Source organism: Poromitra crassiceps (assembly GCF_964638095.1).
Source record: "Poromitra crassiceps genome assembly, chromosome: 1".
NCBI lineage: Eukaryota > Metazoa > Chordata > Actinopteri > Beryciformes > Melamphaidae > Poromitra > Poromitra crassiceps.
The window spans coordinates 47,726,876-47,744,111 of record NC_139623.1 but is presented as its reverse complement, the minus strand read 5'-3'; the positions used below and the strand labels follow the sequence as shown (position 1 = coordinate 47,744,111).

Below are 17,236 nucleotides of genomic sequence, written 5' to 3'. Positions count from 1 at the left end.
CTTTGTTTAACGTTCTACAACTGTTGTATAAAGCAATATCACACTCGAGGTCATGCTGTTGTACTGGATATCAGCATGGCTGTGATTATCGGCACTCGCCGTGCTGATAGTAGCCTACAGTATAACAGTACTCCCTCTTGTGTGATTTTGCTTAAAAAATAGTGCTGTAAGCTACGCTGATGTTCATGATGTTAGCTTCACCGTTTGTTTATTTTATTCCTGCTTTCTTCCTTTGTTGTTGTTGCTATGGCTTCCCTGCTCTGTGGCCACTAGCCTCACCTTGATAGCCACGACCAGCTCACTGCTGGAGACGCCCACAGCAAGTGGTTGACATCCCAAATGGCCCTAACATTGAAAAGCATCATTTCGGGCAACAGGGCGACTTGGCATACTCACAGACACCCTCAGACTGATCATGTATAATCAATAAATAACCATCCCTGTTGTTGATATCCAGGGGGACTATGTGTGGCTGGACCTTCAAACGGCCCGGGAGTTTGACGTCCCTGTGGGAGCCGTGGTCAAACTGTGTGACTCTGGACAGATCCAGGTGCTGGATGACGAGGGCAGGGTAAGTCCACAGCATTGCCATGTTATTGTGTACACACTAGTGTCCTCTAGAGAGAGAGTGGCATCAGCGGAGGTCCAAAATGCGTGACTCATTAGCCAATGAACAGCCAGGAAGGGGTCTCTTGCTACTTTTGAATGCTAAGATAAAGCTGATAATGTACAATTTGATAAAATAAATAAATCAAATCAAAGTACAACACAAACTGTTAATTTTGCTGCAACTTGACAGTGCTGCTTAATCCAGGACCTTACTTCCTGGAACTCACGAGAGTAAAAAAAACTGGTCCATTAGAGTGAATGGAGATGTCGCGACTCTTCTATATACATGGCTCTGGTACACATTATGTTGGACCAATCAGTTTGCAGATACAGTATATCGGGTTGATATTGGCCTTTTATTTATACACAATGTATATCTCTGTGTTTTCTACAAAGTAGGATAAATGTTCAGTTAAGTCAAATCCGCATGTGAGATGTCACAAGCACTTTTATTAAAACAAGACTGTGATCAAAACAAAATGCAAAGACAGGCCTAGGGTTTCCTTCCTGCACTACGATTGGTGCTTTCAGAAAGTATTTACACAATTTTTTATTTTAGATTTTTTTTTATGCGTAATTAATCATCAGTAATGTGGATATAATAACTAAGTGGGTAAAGACAATTAATAGAACAGCTAGAACAGTCTGGTAAGTTCAGAATATGACATCACTTTACTGTAATGCAGCCTTTAAATCCAGGAAAAGACAACACTTATACCATATCACGATATTATGATATCCAAGATCTAAGACAATATCTAGTATCATATATATCAGGGATCAGTTGGATCAGTATCGTCCACCTCTGATATGATGGGTTATGTAGTTTGTTTGATTACTGTATTTATTGTAGAATTTGAGAAGGTTGACTATAGGAAGCCCTTAACCTGAATAATCCTTTGTGTGTTTTATGATGCACATTATGATGCATATTCACACTCTTGTTTCCCCACTCATACAGGAGCACTGGATCTCCCCTCAGAATGCCACCAACATCAAGCCCATGCACCCAACCTCTGTCCACGGGGTGCAGGACATGATCCGTCTGGGCGACCTCAATGAAGCCGGCATCCTCCGCAACCTGCTCATCCGCTACAATGAACACGTCATCTATGTTAGTTCCTCTTAACACACCCGCCCCATCTCACTATTGCAGTCGTTTGTGGGAGTATACAAATGTGTTCATCTTTATGATATACGTTCTGTAATAAGGACTTACAAGGAGGCGGAGCACAGCTTTCTGTCCCTTCCAAGCTATTGTTAACAATTACGGATTTCTTACTTCATCACCACCTCTCTTTGACCTCCACATTCACTTCCCAATGGTATAGCTTTTTCCTCACTGGCTATGTTTGAATGGCCATGCTCCAGTTAGTTCTTATTCAGGTGAAGCTGTTTACATGAACCTTTGACACCCTGTGATTGAGTCCAATTAAACCATTTAGCAGAATATTCCTTCCTCACTCTTTGACTGAGCAATAGTGACTCACTTCTAATACACAGGAAAGAAATGGGAATCACAATAGTAAAAGTGATGTTGTAAAGGAGTAGGATGTTTAAGAGTATAAGCCACCTTAACCAAGTCTCTCATAATTAGAGTGTGAGCTTACCCAGTTATGGCATTACGGGCTCTATTCTCCCCCTGGCCTTAGTATAGGCGCTAAACTGGCCTTAAATGCAAAAAAAAAACACGCTTTACGCCTGCCTACCGCTGACTCGGGAGGATACCGTCATGTTTTTACGCCCCGAAATGCGCTTTACGCTGAAGAGGCGTGGTGCAGTGCCAGAATAGGCCAGAATAGGCGTTTCGGCCTTAAATACCAGCCTAAAGCGATCTTCCCAACGGGCGTTAATTTTGCGGTTAACACTTTTCAAAACCAGGCCTTATTCAGCAGCTCCGTGGTGACACAGCGCGAGAATTCCCCCTCTCTCGTCTCATCAACAGCGCTGTGCTGGAGGCAATTCTTCCATGTTCCAAAAGTGAAAGGAAGAAGTGACCAAAAGAGAGGGACTGAATGGGAAACTATCCATCAATCAGCTAGCAACCCATGTTAAGGGCTTGCCCAGGGGTGGGATACGAACCGCCGACCTTCGGCTTGGGAGTCAAGGACACTAACCACTCAAATTTCCCTCGGGACAAATTAAAATAATCTTGAATCTTGAATCTTGAACTCTCAGTTGTGTCTGCATGCAGACTTCTCTCTCTCGCTCTCTCTCTCTCTCTCTCTCTCTCTCTCTCTCTCTCTCTCTCTCTCACTCCCTCTCTCCCTCTCTCTCACTGTCTCTCTCTCACTCTGTCTCCTCCTCTCTCACTCCCTCTCTCCCTCTCTCTCACTGTCTCTCTCTCACTCTCTCTCCCCCTCTCTCACTCTCTCTCACTCTCTGGCTTTTCTGACCGGACTGGAGTCGCCGTGGAATCGGAGCTTGAAAGGGAAGAATGTGATTGGTTTACTGGCCACAGTTGTGAATAATTCTACGCTGAAAAAGGTCTGGTTAAATGGTTAGCACCGCGCATTCTGGTGTTTAGCGTCAAGGAAAAATTAGGGAATGCGTGTGACCACGCCCACTAATAGCGCTTCACCAAGCCATAAACGCATATTTAAGGCCAGGGGGTGAATAGAGCCCTACAGTACATGTTTCTGCCCAAAACCAGGTTGCTTGAGTAACCAAGAAGGGAATTCTCTGTGCATGTAAACATATAGCCACATCTGACCCAAATGGAGCTGATCTGTGCCAGTCTGGTCACACCTCTGAACTAGATTATGAAAGTTAGTGCAATGTGGAAAAAGAGGTTAGCCTGACGTCAGCCATTGCTTTGTGGACTGCTGTTTTGAAGCCTAGAGTTTGAGCCTGACAGAGCTGCAGCATCGCCTGCTATTGGTCTGTGATCGGCGAGCTGTCCAATCACTGTCAATCATGCCCCCAAAGCATACTGTAGTCCGCTTTACTCTCAATTGGACCATTTAGAAAACGAGGCATCTTGCGCACTACGTGCGCTCGACTCCTCTTCCGCCCTGCAGGTCGCCGAGCTGGCCCTGCAGCTCGCATATGCATGGCGCGTGCGTGGGTGTGTGTGTGTGTTGCTTACAAAATGTTATTGCCCTTAAGTTTACATGCACGTGGGTGTGTTATGACATCACCGCACCTGCCCTGCAGCTTGCCCACTGCGTGTCGCATACTGTACGCAGCTCGGCCGCTACGTGGCCTGCTCTATGACATCACTGATGACATGCTCACGGATGACATCACTGATGACATCATCACTGAACTTATATAGCCTCAGCCAGGAAGGATGACATCATCACTGATGACATAATCACTGATGGCATCACGTCATTAGGTAATTAGGGCAATCACCTAATTTCAGCCCGATCGCACATAATTTATTTATTTTATTTATTTATTTATTTATTTATTTATTTATTTCAGGGACAGTGCAACATTAATGAACATTTTCATGTAAATGTGCCGGATTATAGCCTTGCAGCTATGCCATTATAAAATGGCATAGCTGTGGCCGGCACAAAAATTGAAACAGACAAACAAACACACATTGCCCACTTGCTTCCTTTTAATACTATAGGCATCTCGCGCACTACGATTCCTATGCTCGCCCGCTGCGGGGGCTCGATAACTTGCCTGTCCTCTCAGCTGGTCCTGCAGCTCACATTCACAGCTCGGCTACGGTGTGGCCTTGCCTGCCCTATTGGCGCGCGGCGCGCGCACAATGTCTCCCTCTCTCTCTCTCCCTCAGTCTCTCCCCCTCTCTTCTCTCTCCCTCCGTCTCCTCCTCTCCCTCTCCTCTCTCTCCCTCTCCCTCAGTCTCTCTCGCATTGTGACAAGACATGATGTCATAGGGGGGCACACACACACACACACACACACACACACACACACACACACTGATGACGTCATCAGTGATATCATAATGAGGCACACACACACACACACACACACACACAAGGATGTCAAAAGTGATGTCATAAGGGTGCGCACACATACACTAGGAGGCATTGTGACATCACTGATGCAATAACATTTAGTGAGCAACACACACACACACACACCCCACGTGCCAATAGGGCAGGCGAGGCCGAGCTACAGCATCGAGAAATGCCTAGTTATTATAAAAGGTCAGTCTTCCGTGGATATTGCTAATGACTTATTATAATCTGACATGGTGTATTCTAATCTAAAGTGCTAGCATGCAGCACCAGAGCTAGCGATCTACTGGGGACACATGGATGATTTGATGTCTTTGTTGTCATCATTTAACAGCTAAGTTGACCAAAGGGCCGGGCTGCTTAAACGCTTGGTGTATTTGTTTCATAGATTGTCAATCAGTTCCTGACAGTTTATGGTTGTTTTGTTCTCTTTCTCTCCACGTAGACTAATTGTGGTGGAAGGGTGAGTACAGACTAAAATAAGACCTCTCTCCCATTTGTGTGGCAAGGAAATGCTAACACGGCTTTGCCATGCGAGATCCTCTCCTAACATAGTTTTCAGCATGTCACTTCTAATATATTGCTACGCTTTCTTGCTTTATGAATGATTGGTTTTAATCCTGGCTGTAGCCAGAGATGGGCGAAAATACATCATAAAGTATTTTGATACAAATTGCAAATACTTGCTCAAAAAATTTATCACAATACAAATACAAAATACTGGTCTGAAAAATGTATTTGAAATACAAATACATATTTTGTATTCTGAAATTAGATAAAAAATACATTTTATAAAAACTGATAAAGAGCTGCAAGGATTAGTCAAATCATCGATTAATTGCCAAATATTACATTAATTGCCTATTTTGATAATCTATTAATCATTTTGAGCCATTTCTATAAGGAAACTGTCCTAATTCTCTGATTCGAGCTTCTCAAATGTGAAATTTTCTGGTTTCTTTAGATGGTAAATCGTCTCTTTAGTCCTCTGTGACAGTATACTCCTTTGTGTACCCTCTAACACACTACAGTTTTTCCATTTCAGTTTTAGCTGTTTTTCAGCACAGCTAATTTCTCCCTCACTTCAGCTGTTAATCACCTTCTGTGAGGGCTTTTGACTTACAGGCAGCATTTCTACATGTTAACCTCAAGTTTTGGAACTTTGACCATGTTAGCCGTAGATATCTGACATCATAACAGTATCCCTGGAGATGATGTGCGATGGCTGCAGTTATGGAAATCGCCGGCTCCACAGGCTCCCAAAACCATGACTGACAGACAGACAGACACTGCCCACCCACCTCGGCGCCATCGTGCAACTGTTAGTGCAGGAACCGAACCCCCCAAATTTTTAGATACCCCTACCCGGGGTAGAACAAATCGTGCCCTTGTTTTTTCGTAACTTTGACATGTCCCCTTCATGAAATGGATGGTCACCAAATGTACTTTTACTGCAAAAGTCATTAAAATCATCAATAAAGTGCTTCACCACATAGGCGAAAAAAGTGCAAAAAACGCCTATCCTGAAAGAGGGAGTTCCAAGTTAATCCCATGTCATTTACTGCCTACTGGTTGTTTTTACATCCTACTTGCACAGATGGTCAACAGGTATTGTCCCTACATCCCAAAGCAACCAGAATGTCAAAATACGGTTCTATTGTGAATCAACAGCCTTTTATATAAGGCCTTATTATAGGCGGAAATATCAACTAGTTCATTTTTCTGGAAAATGCTAAATTCTAATCCTAATGTACTATTCTACCAGGAGTAGAACAACATTTAATTGTGTTTTTTCATAAATTTGAGATGTCCCCTTGATGGGTGGTCATAATTTTTTATTTTACTGAAAAAGTAATTCAATTAATCAAATAAGTGATTCAACACAGTGCAAAAATGCCTTCCCTGAAAGAGGGATTATCAACTTCATTCCATGTCATTTTCTACCTACTGGTTGTATTTACATCATATTTGCAGACATCGTCTATAGCTAATGTCCCTACCCTCCAAAACAACCAAGAGTCAAAATATGGTTCTATTGTGAATCAGAAGCCTTTAAAATAAGGCCTTATTATAGACGGAAATATCACTTTTTTCTGGGAAACACTTTCTAATCTAATAATACTGTAAAATGCCCCAAAAAAAGTTTGCATCTTAACAGTTAATAACAAGTTTATCCCATGCTTTTTATACACCAGTTGTATTTGTACATCATATTTCCAATTAACGAATGGCTCTCGGGTAGTACAGTATCTCTTGACTCCAAAGCAGCAGCAACAATGTCAAAATATAGGGAGGGTATCCAGTAGAGTCAAGTTAATCCATTAGGATACGCTAGATTTGTGTGCCATGTCTTGAGAAATCAGACAATCTGTTTGATATCAGTTTCATTTATCTATTTATTTTCTGCAATATTTCAAAATCAACTCAACAACAACTAAGTGTAGGGGGACAATTATTTAATCCAATTTAATCCAATTAATTTGTCCAATTATTGGCCCAATTGTTCTTCATGGGGTGAATCAATCAGACGCATTGGGACAGTCAATAGACAATATTCTGTGCAGTGCAATCCCACAGACAGACACTGGCACTTTGTACTTTGACTGCAGTCCTTATCATTGCAGTAGAGATGGGTGACATCTCTTACTGCTTTTGGTGCAGGCTCTCCTTTGAACAGGACAGGCTTCAGTGATCCATCTTTGAGTATCCAACCTTTCCCCACTGGATTCTATAGAAGGGCTTTGGGGACGTGACTCTGGCACCAGATACCAGTTTGGTACATTGCCCGTAGGATGTGCTGTTCAAAAGCATCTTCAGTGGGAGGCAGATGTGAGACAGGCATGTCTGTGGGAGATGCTAGAATGCAACGAAGCTCATCAAGACTGCTACACAGCTGGCCTTTTGCCTACTTTTTCAGGCCATAGAGATGAAGAGCATATTGTCTTGCAACTGGCAAAGCCTCTGAAAGACTCAGACAAGCCAAAGGTTCTCAGACCCTGAAGCTCATTTATGTGCTTCTCAAGTTTGTTGAAAGCAGTTGTTTTGCCTATTTTGAACAGGCTGCTTGTTGTATCACATCCCGTTAATGCATGGCAATGCATGGGTTACTGTGAATGATGGGTAGGCCACAGTTTAAACCTGTGTCAATGGTAAAAATATGTCAATTTGAGAATAAAATGACATAAAATTAAAGAAAAAAGTATTTTATGTATTTAAAATACACAAAATACAAGGTCTGAAAGTATTTTGATGCAAATTACATCTTATTTTTGTCGGTCCAGCCAAATACAAATGACAAAATACACAAATGTATTTGAAATACGTATTTGAAATACATGTATTTAAAATACTGCCCATCTCTGGCTGTAGCCACTGCTCAGCACATGACTTTTGCTCCAGTTTAGCAAGCAGTTAAGTGGCCTTTTAACCCTCATGAATTTCCCAGATGGATCTGAAATGAAATGGGGAGTGTTTGGGGGGCGGTGCTTTTGAATACTCGCAAGATAATATATTGCTGTAATATTTTTAGAAGGTTGAAATTCTTAGCAACAATTACAATTTCTCGTGATTTGTGAGATTGAAGCTTAAAGTCGAGCTGAACCCAATTTTTTTTCATTTTAGTTCAAATACCTGGGTATTCAGTGCACCTATTTATTAATGTTTGCAAAGAAAATCACAAAAATCTAATTTCTTTAGTTTTTGACACTTTTTCATATCAAAAGTTCAAGATTACATTCATAACAGTAATCTACAGTTTGCTGACGTCATAGTAGTATAACATTTCTACCCCATTTCAACCAATCATATCACGACTGATCACGACATGGCAGCTGTCAATCAATCTTTATTCCAGGAGAATTCTCCTCCAAATGAAGGAGAAAATGGCGCCTAGTGTCTGTAATCTGGCAGAATTTCTAGCCCATAAACTAACTACTAACTTGTCCAATTATATGTAACATAACGTAAGGGGTTGCCCCTCGGAGATTCCAGGCGGACAGGCAGCACTCATGCATCGGATTGTCCGTTCCGCTCCACACAGAAGCAGCTGGCTGCCTGGTACTCTGCGCATCCCACTCCCGTAGCACCACAACACGCTGAATCCCACTCGATTTGGGGGCGGAACACGCCAGGATTGGCCAAAGCCAAATCCAGTCCCCAAAATTGTCAAATCAAATCATTGACATGCTACTATGGCCCGCCTTTCAACCTGTCATCTCAGACAAGTTTTGTTGTTCAGTCTGAAACGTGACTCGGACCCATGCGCCACTTGGCATGGCAGGGTTCATCTCGTCTTTAAATTCACTATAATCGACCTCAGTCAAATCTACTGAAAAAGTGAGTGCTTGCCTTTATTACATCGCCCAAAAGCCGCCATTCAAAATAGTGGTCGCACCGTCACACTAACATTACATTACATTAAGTCATAGCTGACTAGTTTTCAATTTATTTCTCCCCACAAAAGTTAGGCTATACTGTATGTCTCGATATAGTCTGATGCAACTCTTGAATTTTTACATAGCCTACAAGACAGACAGGTCGGGAGGAAAATAAACCATTCAAGCCATTTGCAGCACTTGAGGGAACCGCGAGTTTGCTCGTTTAATTCGTTGATATAAGCGATTGCCCGAACGATTAATTCATTAATAGGCTACGTGAACGTTAGCAGCTACTTTAGCCTATGCAGTAGGCGAAAAGTAGTAGGCTATCATCTCCTTGTTGCATTTTTAAACTGTCAGATGGGGGAGAATGAAACGATTCAACTTTTACTTGTTTACTCACATAATTTGGCTCTCTTCCAAATAATCCAGCCACGTAACTAACGCTACGTCCATTCATGAAAATAATGATCACTGGGACATTAATGGTTTGTAAAGTGCCATTTAACCACCCGCCCGCCCACTCAGACATACATGATCCGGAACATGAGCTGCCAGTGTTAAACAACAGCCGTTTTTCCAATAATGCGGATCCTGTACTAGGGGCTCAGATGGTCATGATCCGCACTCACGGGAGTGCGCATAAGGCGGCTAATTGTTTCTAAACATGCAGGCCGACCGGCTAGCAGCTGGTTATAATCCGGATTTCACTGCATGTTTAGAAGGGGCTTATGCCAACAGAAAGTGGGTTTAGTAAAAAAAACAAGGGCAAATTCAGCCCAGGACCACGTGCGTCGCGTAGCAACCGCAGGGGCAGGCTTACATGGGATGTGGCAAGATGGGGTACTGGCACAGATGGAGTGATGCCAAATCGTGGCAATTGTTATTCCATTCAATTTGTGGTACTTCTTGTATAGTGTCTCATTATGAAAGCAAAGATCTAACAGGGTGAGATAAAGGACACATCCCCCCAAAATTCAAGTATAATAAATGTGTGTGTGTGTGTGTGTGGGGGGGAAGGGGTATCTTCGGATCAGCAAAAAAAAATCTAATGCCAAATCATTTTTTCATTATACATTTTCCCAATAACAATTCACCGAAATTATGCAAAATAATATTTTTCCAAAGCTAGTGCTGTAGTAAAAGCAGCAGGAGGCCATTGATGTGTGATGTGATTTTGGTGAAGCTACACTGTACGACAGTCTGTCAATATATTTCCAACTTGTCTTGGCCGAAGTGGAGCTGTGTTTTTCAAAGGGAAGGGAGACGTGACTGGCAGTATCACGCCGTATTAAGCTGCATGAAGTTGACAAACTTGTGATCTATTCGTCGCAAGTGGGCGGGGGTGAACATTTAAGCAGCACGATTGAAACACCACATCGACACCACAAACGAGAGGGAATCTCACCAAGCGCCCCCGAAATAAACATCCTTTCCGTAACATGACTGACTGAGTGACTGACTGACTGACTGACTGACCCTAACGAAGCATCTCTTGACCATCGTGCTTGCGCACCTGGTAAAAAAGTCATGAATGGACTGACACATATTGAAAAGCTGAAATATTTCAACTGTAAATTCCAAAGCAGCCGTCAATTGCCCACGACATGTTTTAAACATCCAGTATGGTTGAGTGCTTTTCCTCTCTTCTGGCTTTGGGAACCTGCAGACCTATACTGGCTCCATCCTGGTAGCAGTCAACCCCTACCAGCTGCTCCCCATCTACACAGCAGATCAGATCCGCCTCTACACCAATAAGAAGATAGGGGAGCTGCCGCCGCACATATTCGCCATAGCAGACAACTGCTACTTCAACATGCAGCGTAACGACAAGGACCAGTGCTGTATCATCAGGTGTGTGTGTGCGTGCACGTCTGTGTGTGCATGTGTGTGTGTGTGTGTGTGTGTGTGTGTGTGTGTGTGCGTGCGTGCGTGCGTGTGTGTGAGAGAGAGAGACAGAGAATCAGAATGTTTTTTATTGCCAAGTAAGTTTACACTTATAAGGAATTTACTTTGGTGTTACGTGCGTGACATCAATAAACATAGTAAGAGAAGTTATGAGAGTAAAAGATGTAAGTCAAGAAGCTAGCATAAAATACAAATAACAATAACAAATATAAAATAGAAACTTTTCACAAGGAGAATATGTACAATATATAAGGATTATGTAAAATGTCTTTTTTTTATGAAATTTTGTATTAATCTTCAACAAAAAACTGCAGACATACAATCAGTTACAAACAAAGGTAAACATAACATGGCAGAAATATGGTGTGCAAAAGAGTTTGACAGTATAGACTAAGTACACCTTCGAAAGAAAAAAATATATACAGTAAATTAATAATACATTTAATATAGAAATAGATAATAAAAATACTGATGTAAATATAAAGATGCGAGCAAATACATACATACCAGATATACATACATAAACAATATACTCACATAAACACACTCACACAGCCACATCAATGTCTGTATTTTTAAAAGTGAAAGATTTGTTTCTGCACTTTGTGCAGGAATGTGCAAAATATGAACCAGAGAGAGATAAAGAGCAAGTGTTTCATTGTCAGTTTGTCTCTCCACCAAACAGCACAGTTTCATGTATTCATCTGAATTGGCAGAGCTCATTATTGAGACAATTTAGCTACCTCCCAGTTTCATGGGGGATCTGCCCTTCAACCTCAATGTGTATATATCATGTGTACATGGAGAGAGAGAGAACGAGAATGTGTGTATTACTGTATAATATGAGTGTGTGACAGTGCTTCCTGTGTGACAGTGGTGAGTCTGGAGCAGGAAAGACAGAGAGCACAAAGCTGATTCTCCAGTTTCTGGCAGCCATCAGTGGTCAACACTCTTGGATAGAGCAGCAGGTCCTGGAGGCCAACCCCATCCTCGAAGGTCTCTCTCTCTCTCTCTCTCTCTCTCTCTCTGAATAGACGTTGAAAATAATCAGAATTATACAGCACATATGAAGCTGGACACGAATATTGAAAACTAGTTAAACCTACTATTCAGTCTGTCATCTCCAATAGATGCATCTGCATTATTGTTTAATGGGCGGATATTAAGAGGTAAATTATTCTGTTTGTTGTGGCTCTGTAAATAACATTTTAAATGATACTGTAAATGATGATGTTAAATTATGTTCTTTCTTCCCAGCGAGTTGGTCCTTAGTCTGGGTACCGCAATATGACCGTTACAGGCAAATCTCTCACCTGCTGTCGACATCACTCCTCTATAGCTGAACACTATCAAACTACATCACTCCTCTATAGCTGAAGACTATCAAACTACATCACTCCTCTATAGCTGAACACTATCAAACTACATCACTCCTCTATAGCTGAACACTATCAAACTACATCACTCCTCTATAGCTGAAGACTATCAAACTACATCACTCCTCTATAGCTGAACACTATCAAACTACATCACTCCTCAGTAGCTGAACAATATCAAACTACATCACTCCTCTATAGCTGAACACTATCAAACTACATCACTCCTCTATAGCTGAACACTATCAAACTACATCACCCCTCTATAGCTGAACACTATCAAACTACATCACTCCTCTATAGCTGAACACTATCAAACTACATCACTCCTCAGTAGCTGAACACTATCAAACAGCATCACCCCTCTATAGCTGAACACTATCAAACTACATCACTCCTCTATAGCTGAACACTATCAAACTACATCACTCCTCTATAGCTGAACACTATCAAACTACATCACTCCTCTATAGCTGAACACTATCAAACTACATCACTCTATAGCTGAACACTATCAAACTACATCACTCCTCTATAGCTGAACACTATCAAACTACATCACTCCTTTATACCTAAACACTATCAAACTACATCACTCCTCTATAGCTGAACACTATCAAACTACATCACTCCTCTATAGCTGAACACTATCAAACTACATCACTCTATAGCTGAACACTATCAAACTACATCACTCCTCTATAGCTGAACACTATCAAACTACATCACTCCTTTATACCTAAACACTATCAAACTACATCACTCCTCTATAGCTGAACACTATCAAACTACATCACTCCTCTATAGCTGAACAATATCAAACTACATCACTCTATAGCTGAAGACTATCAAACTACATCACTCCTCTATAGCTGAACACTATCAAACTACATCACTCCTCTATAGCTGAACACTATCAAACTACATCACTCCTCTATAGCTGAACACTATCAAACTACATCACTCCTCTATAGCTGAACACTATCAAACTACATCACTCCTCTATAGCTGAAGACTATCAAACTACATCACTCCTCTATAGCTAAACACTATCAAACTACATCACTCATCTATAGCTGAACACTATCAAACTACATCACTCCTCTATAGCTGAAGACTATCAAACTACATCACTCTATAGCTGAACACTATCAAACTACATCACTCCTCTATAGCTGAACACTATCAAACTACATCACTCCTCTATAGCTGAACACTATCAAACTACATCACTCTATAGCTGAACACTATCAAACTACATCACTCTATAGCTGACCACTATCAAACTACATCACTCCTCTATAGCTGAACACTATCAAACTACATCACTCCTCTATAGCTGAACACTATCAAACTACATCACTCCTCTATAGCTGAACACTATCAAACTACATCACTCTATAGCTGAAGACTATCAAACTACATCACTCCTCTATAGCTGAACACTATCAAACTACATCACTCCTTTATACCTAAACACTATCAAACTACATCACTCCTCTATAGCTGAACACTATCAAACTACATCACTCCTCTATAGCTGAACACTATCAAACTACATCACTCTATAGCTGAACACTATCAAACTACATCACTCCTCTATAGCTGAACACTATCAAACTACATCACTCCTTTATACCTAAACACTATCAAACTACATCACTCCTCTATAGCTGAACACTATCAAACTACATCACTCCTCTATAGCTGAACAATATCAAACTACATCACTCTATAGCTGAAGACTATCAAACTACATCACTCCTCTATAGCTGAACACTATCAAACTACATCACTCCTCTATAGCTGAACACTATCAAACTACATCACTCCTCTATAGCTGAACACTATCAAACTACATCACTCCTCTATAGCTGAACACTATCAAACTACATCACTCCTCTATAGCTGAAGACTATCAAACTACATCACTCCTCTATAGCTGAACACTATCAAACTACATCACTCATCTATAGCTGAACACTATCAAACTACATCACTCCTCTATAGCTGAACACTATCAAACTACATCACTCTATAGCTGAACACTATCAAACTACATCACTCCTCTATAGCTGAAGACTATCAAACTACACCACTCCTCTATAGCTGAACACTATCAAACTACATCACTCCTCTATAGCTGAACACTATCAAACTACATCACTCCTCTATAGCTGAACACTATCAAACTACATCACTCCTCTATAGCTGAACACTATCAAACTACATCACTCTATAGCTGACCACTATCAAACTACATCACTCCTCTATAGCTGAAGACTATCAAACTACATCACTCTATAGCTGAAGACTATCAAACTACATCACTCCTCTATAGCTGAACACTATCAAACTACATCACTCCTCTATAGCTGAACACTATCAAACTACATCACTCCTCTATAGCTGAACACTATCAAACTACATCACTCCTCTATAGCTGAACACTATCAAACTACATCACTCCTCTATAGCTGAACACTATCAAACTACATCACTCCTCTATAGCTGAACACTATCAAACTACATCACTCCTCTATAGCTGAACACTATCAAACTACATCACTCCTCTATAGCTAAACACTATCAAACTACATCACTCTATAGCTGACCACTATCAAACTACATCACTCCTCTATAGCTGAAGACTATCAAACTACATCACTCTATAGCTGAACACTATCAAACTACATCACTCCTCTATAGCTGAACACTATCAAACTACATCACTCCTCTATAGCTGAACACTATCAAACTACATCACTCTATAGCTGAACACTATCAAACTACATCACTCCTCTATAGCTGAACACTATCAAACTACATCACTCCTCTATAGCTGAACACTATCAAACTACATCACTCCTCTATAGCTGAACACTATCAAACTACATCACTCCTCTATAGCTGAACACTATCAAACTACATCACTCCTCTATAGCTGAACACTATCAAACTACATCACTCCTCTATAGCTGAACACTATCAAACTACATCACTCCTCTATAGCTGAACACTATCAAACTACATCACTCTATAGCTGAACACTATCAAGCTACATCACTCCTCTATAGCTGAACACTATCAAACTACATCACTCCTCTATAGCTAAACACTATCAAACTACATCACTCTATAGCTGACCACTATCAAACTACATCACTCCTCTATAGCTGAAGACTATCAAACTACATCACTCTATAGCTGAACACTATCAAACTACATCACTCCTCTATAGCTGAACACTATCAAACTACATCACTCCTCTATAGCTGAACACTATCAAACTACATCACTCTATAGCTGAACACTATCAAACTACATCACTCCTCTATAGCTGAACACTATCAAACTACATCACTCATCTATAGCTGAACACTATCAAACTACATCACTCCTCTATAGCTGAACACTATCAAACTACATCACTCTATAGCTGAACACTATCAAACTACATCACTCCTCTATAGCTGAAGACTATCAAACTACACCACTCCTCTATAGCTGAACACTATCAAACTACATCACTCCTCTATAGCTGAACACTATCAAACTACATCACTCCTCTATAGCTGAACACTATCAAACTACATCACTCCTCTATAGCTGAACACTATCAAACTACATCACTCTATAGCTGACCACTATCAAACTACATCACTCCTCTATAGCTGAAGACTATCAAACTACATCACTCTATAGCTGAACACTATCAAACTACATCACTCCTCTATAGCTGAACACTATCAAACTACATCACTCCTCTATAGCTGAACACTATCAAACTACATCACTCCTCTATAGCTGAACACTATCAAACTACATCACTCCTCTATAGCTGAACACTATCAAACTACATCACTCCTCTATAGCTGAACACTATCAAACTACATCACTCCTCTATAGCTGAACACTATCAAACTACATCACTCCTCTATAGCTAAACACTATCAAACTACATCACTCTATAGCTGACCACTATCAAACTACATCACTCCTCTATAGCTGAAGACTATCAAACTACATCACTCTATAGCTGAACACTATCAAACTACATCACTCCTCTATAGCTGAACACTATCAAACTACATCACTCCTCTATAGCTGAACACTATCAAACTACATCACTCTATAGCTGAACACTATCAAACTACATCACTCCTCTATAGCTGAACACTATCAAACTACATCACTCCTCTATAGCTGAACACTATCAAACTACATCACTCCTCTATAGCTGAACACTATCAAACTACATCACTCTATAGCTGAACACTATCAAGCTACATCACTCCTCTATAGCTGAACACTATCAAACTACATCACTCCTCTATAGCTAAACACTATCAAACTACATCACTCTATAGCTGACCACTATCAAACTACATCACTCCTCTATAGCTGAAGACTATCAAACTACATCACTCTATAGCTGAACACTATCAAACTACATCACTCCTCTATAGCTGAACACTATCAAACTACATCACTCCTCTATAGCTGAACACTATCAAACTACATCACTCTATAGCTGAACACTATCAAACTACATCACTCCTCTATAGCTGAACACTATCAAACTACATCACTCCTCTATAGCTGAACACTATCAAACTACATCACTCCTCTATAGCTAAACACTATCAAACTACATCACTCTATAGCTGACCACTATCAAACTACATCACTCCTCTATAGCTGAAGACTATCAAACTACATCACTCTATAGCTGAACACTATCAAACTACATCACTCCTCTATAGCTGAACACTATCAAACTACATCACTCCTCTATAGCTGAACACTATCAAACTACATCACTCTATAGCTGAACACTATCAAACTACATCACTCCTCTATAGCTGAACACTATCAAACTACATCACTCCTCTATAGCTGAACACTATCAAACTACATCACTCCTCTATAGCTGAACACTATCAAACTACATCACTCCTCTATAGCTGAACACTATCAAACTACATCACTCCTCTATAGCTGAACACTATCAAACTACATC

General features: G+C 40.7%; 1 protein-coding gene across 1 annotated transcript in view; it reads left to right on the top strand.

The window, feature by feature from the left end:
• Positions 1-457: 457 nt before the first annotated feature.
• The window catches only part of myo7ab (myosin VIIAb), a gene marked incomplete at its 3' end in the record, with an annotated part of 147,464 nt that continues 130,685 nt past the window's right edge, over positions 458-17,236 (top strand). The window contains exons 1-4 of the mRNA XM_083636027.1: positions 458-571; positions 1,571-1,723; positions 10,599-10,783; positions 11,712-11,833. Coding sequence (XP_083492153.1) covers positions 1,613-1,723; positions 10,599-10,783; positions 11,712-11,833 — 418 coding nt within the window. The 5' untranslated portion in view covers positions 458-571; positions 1,571-1,612. The remainder of the gene's footprint in view (positions 572-1,570; positions 1,724-10,598; positions 10,784-11,711; positions 11,834-17,236) is intronic.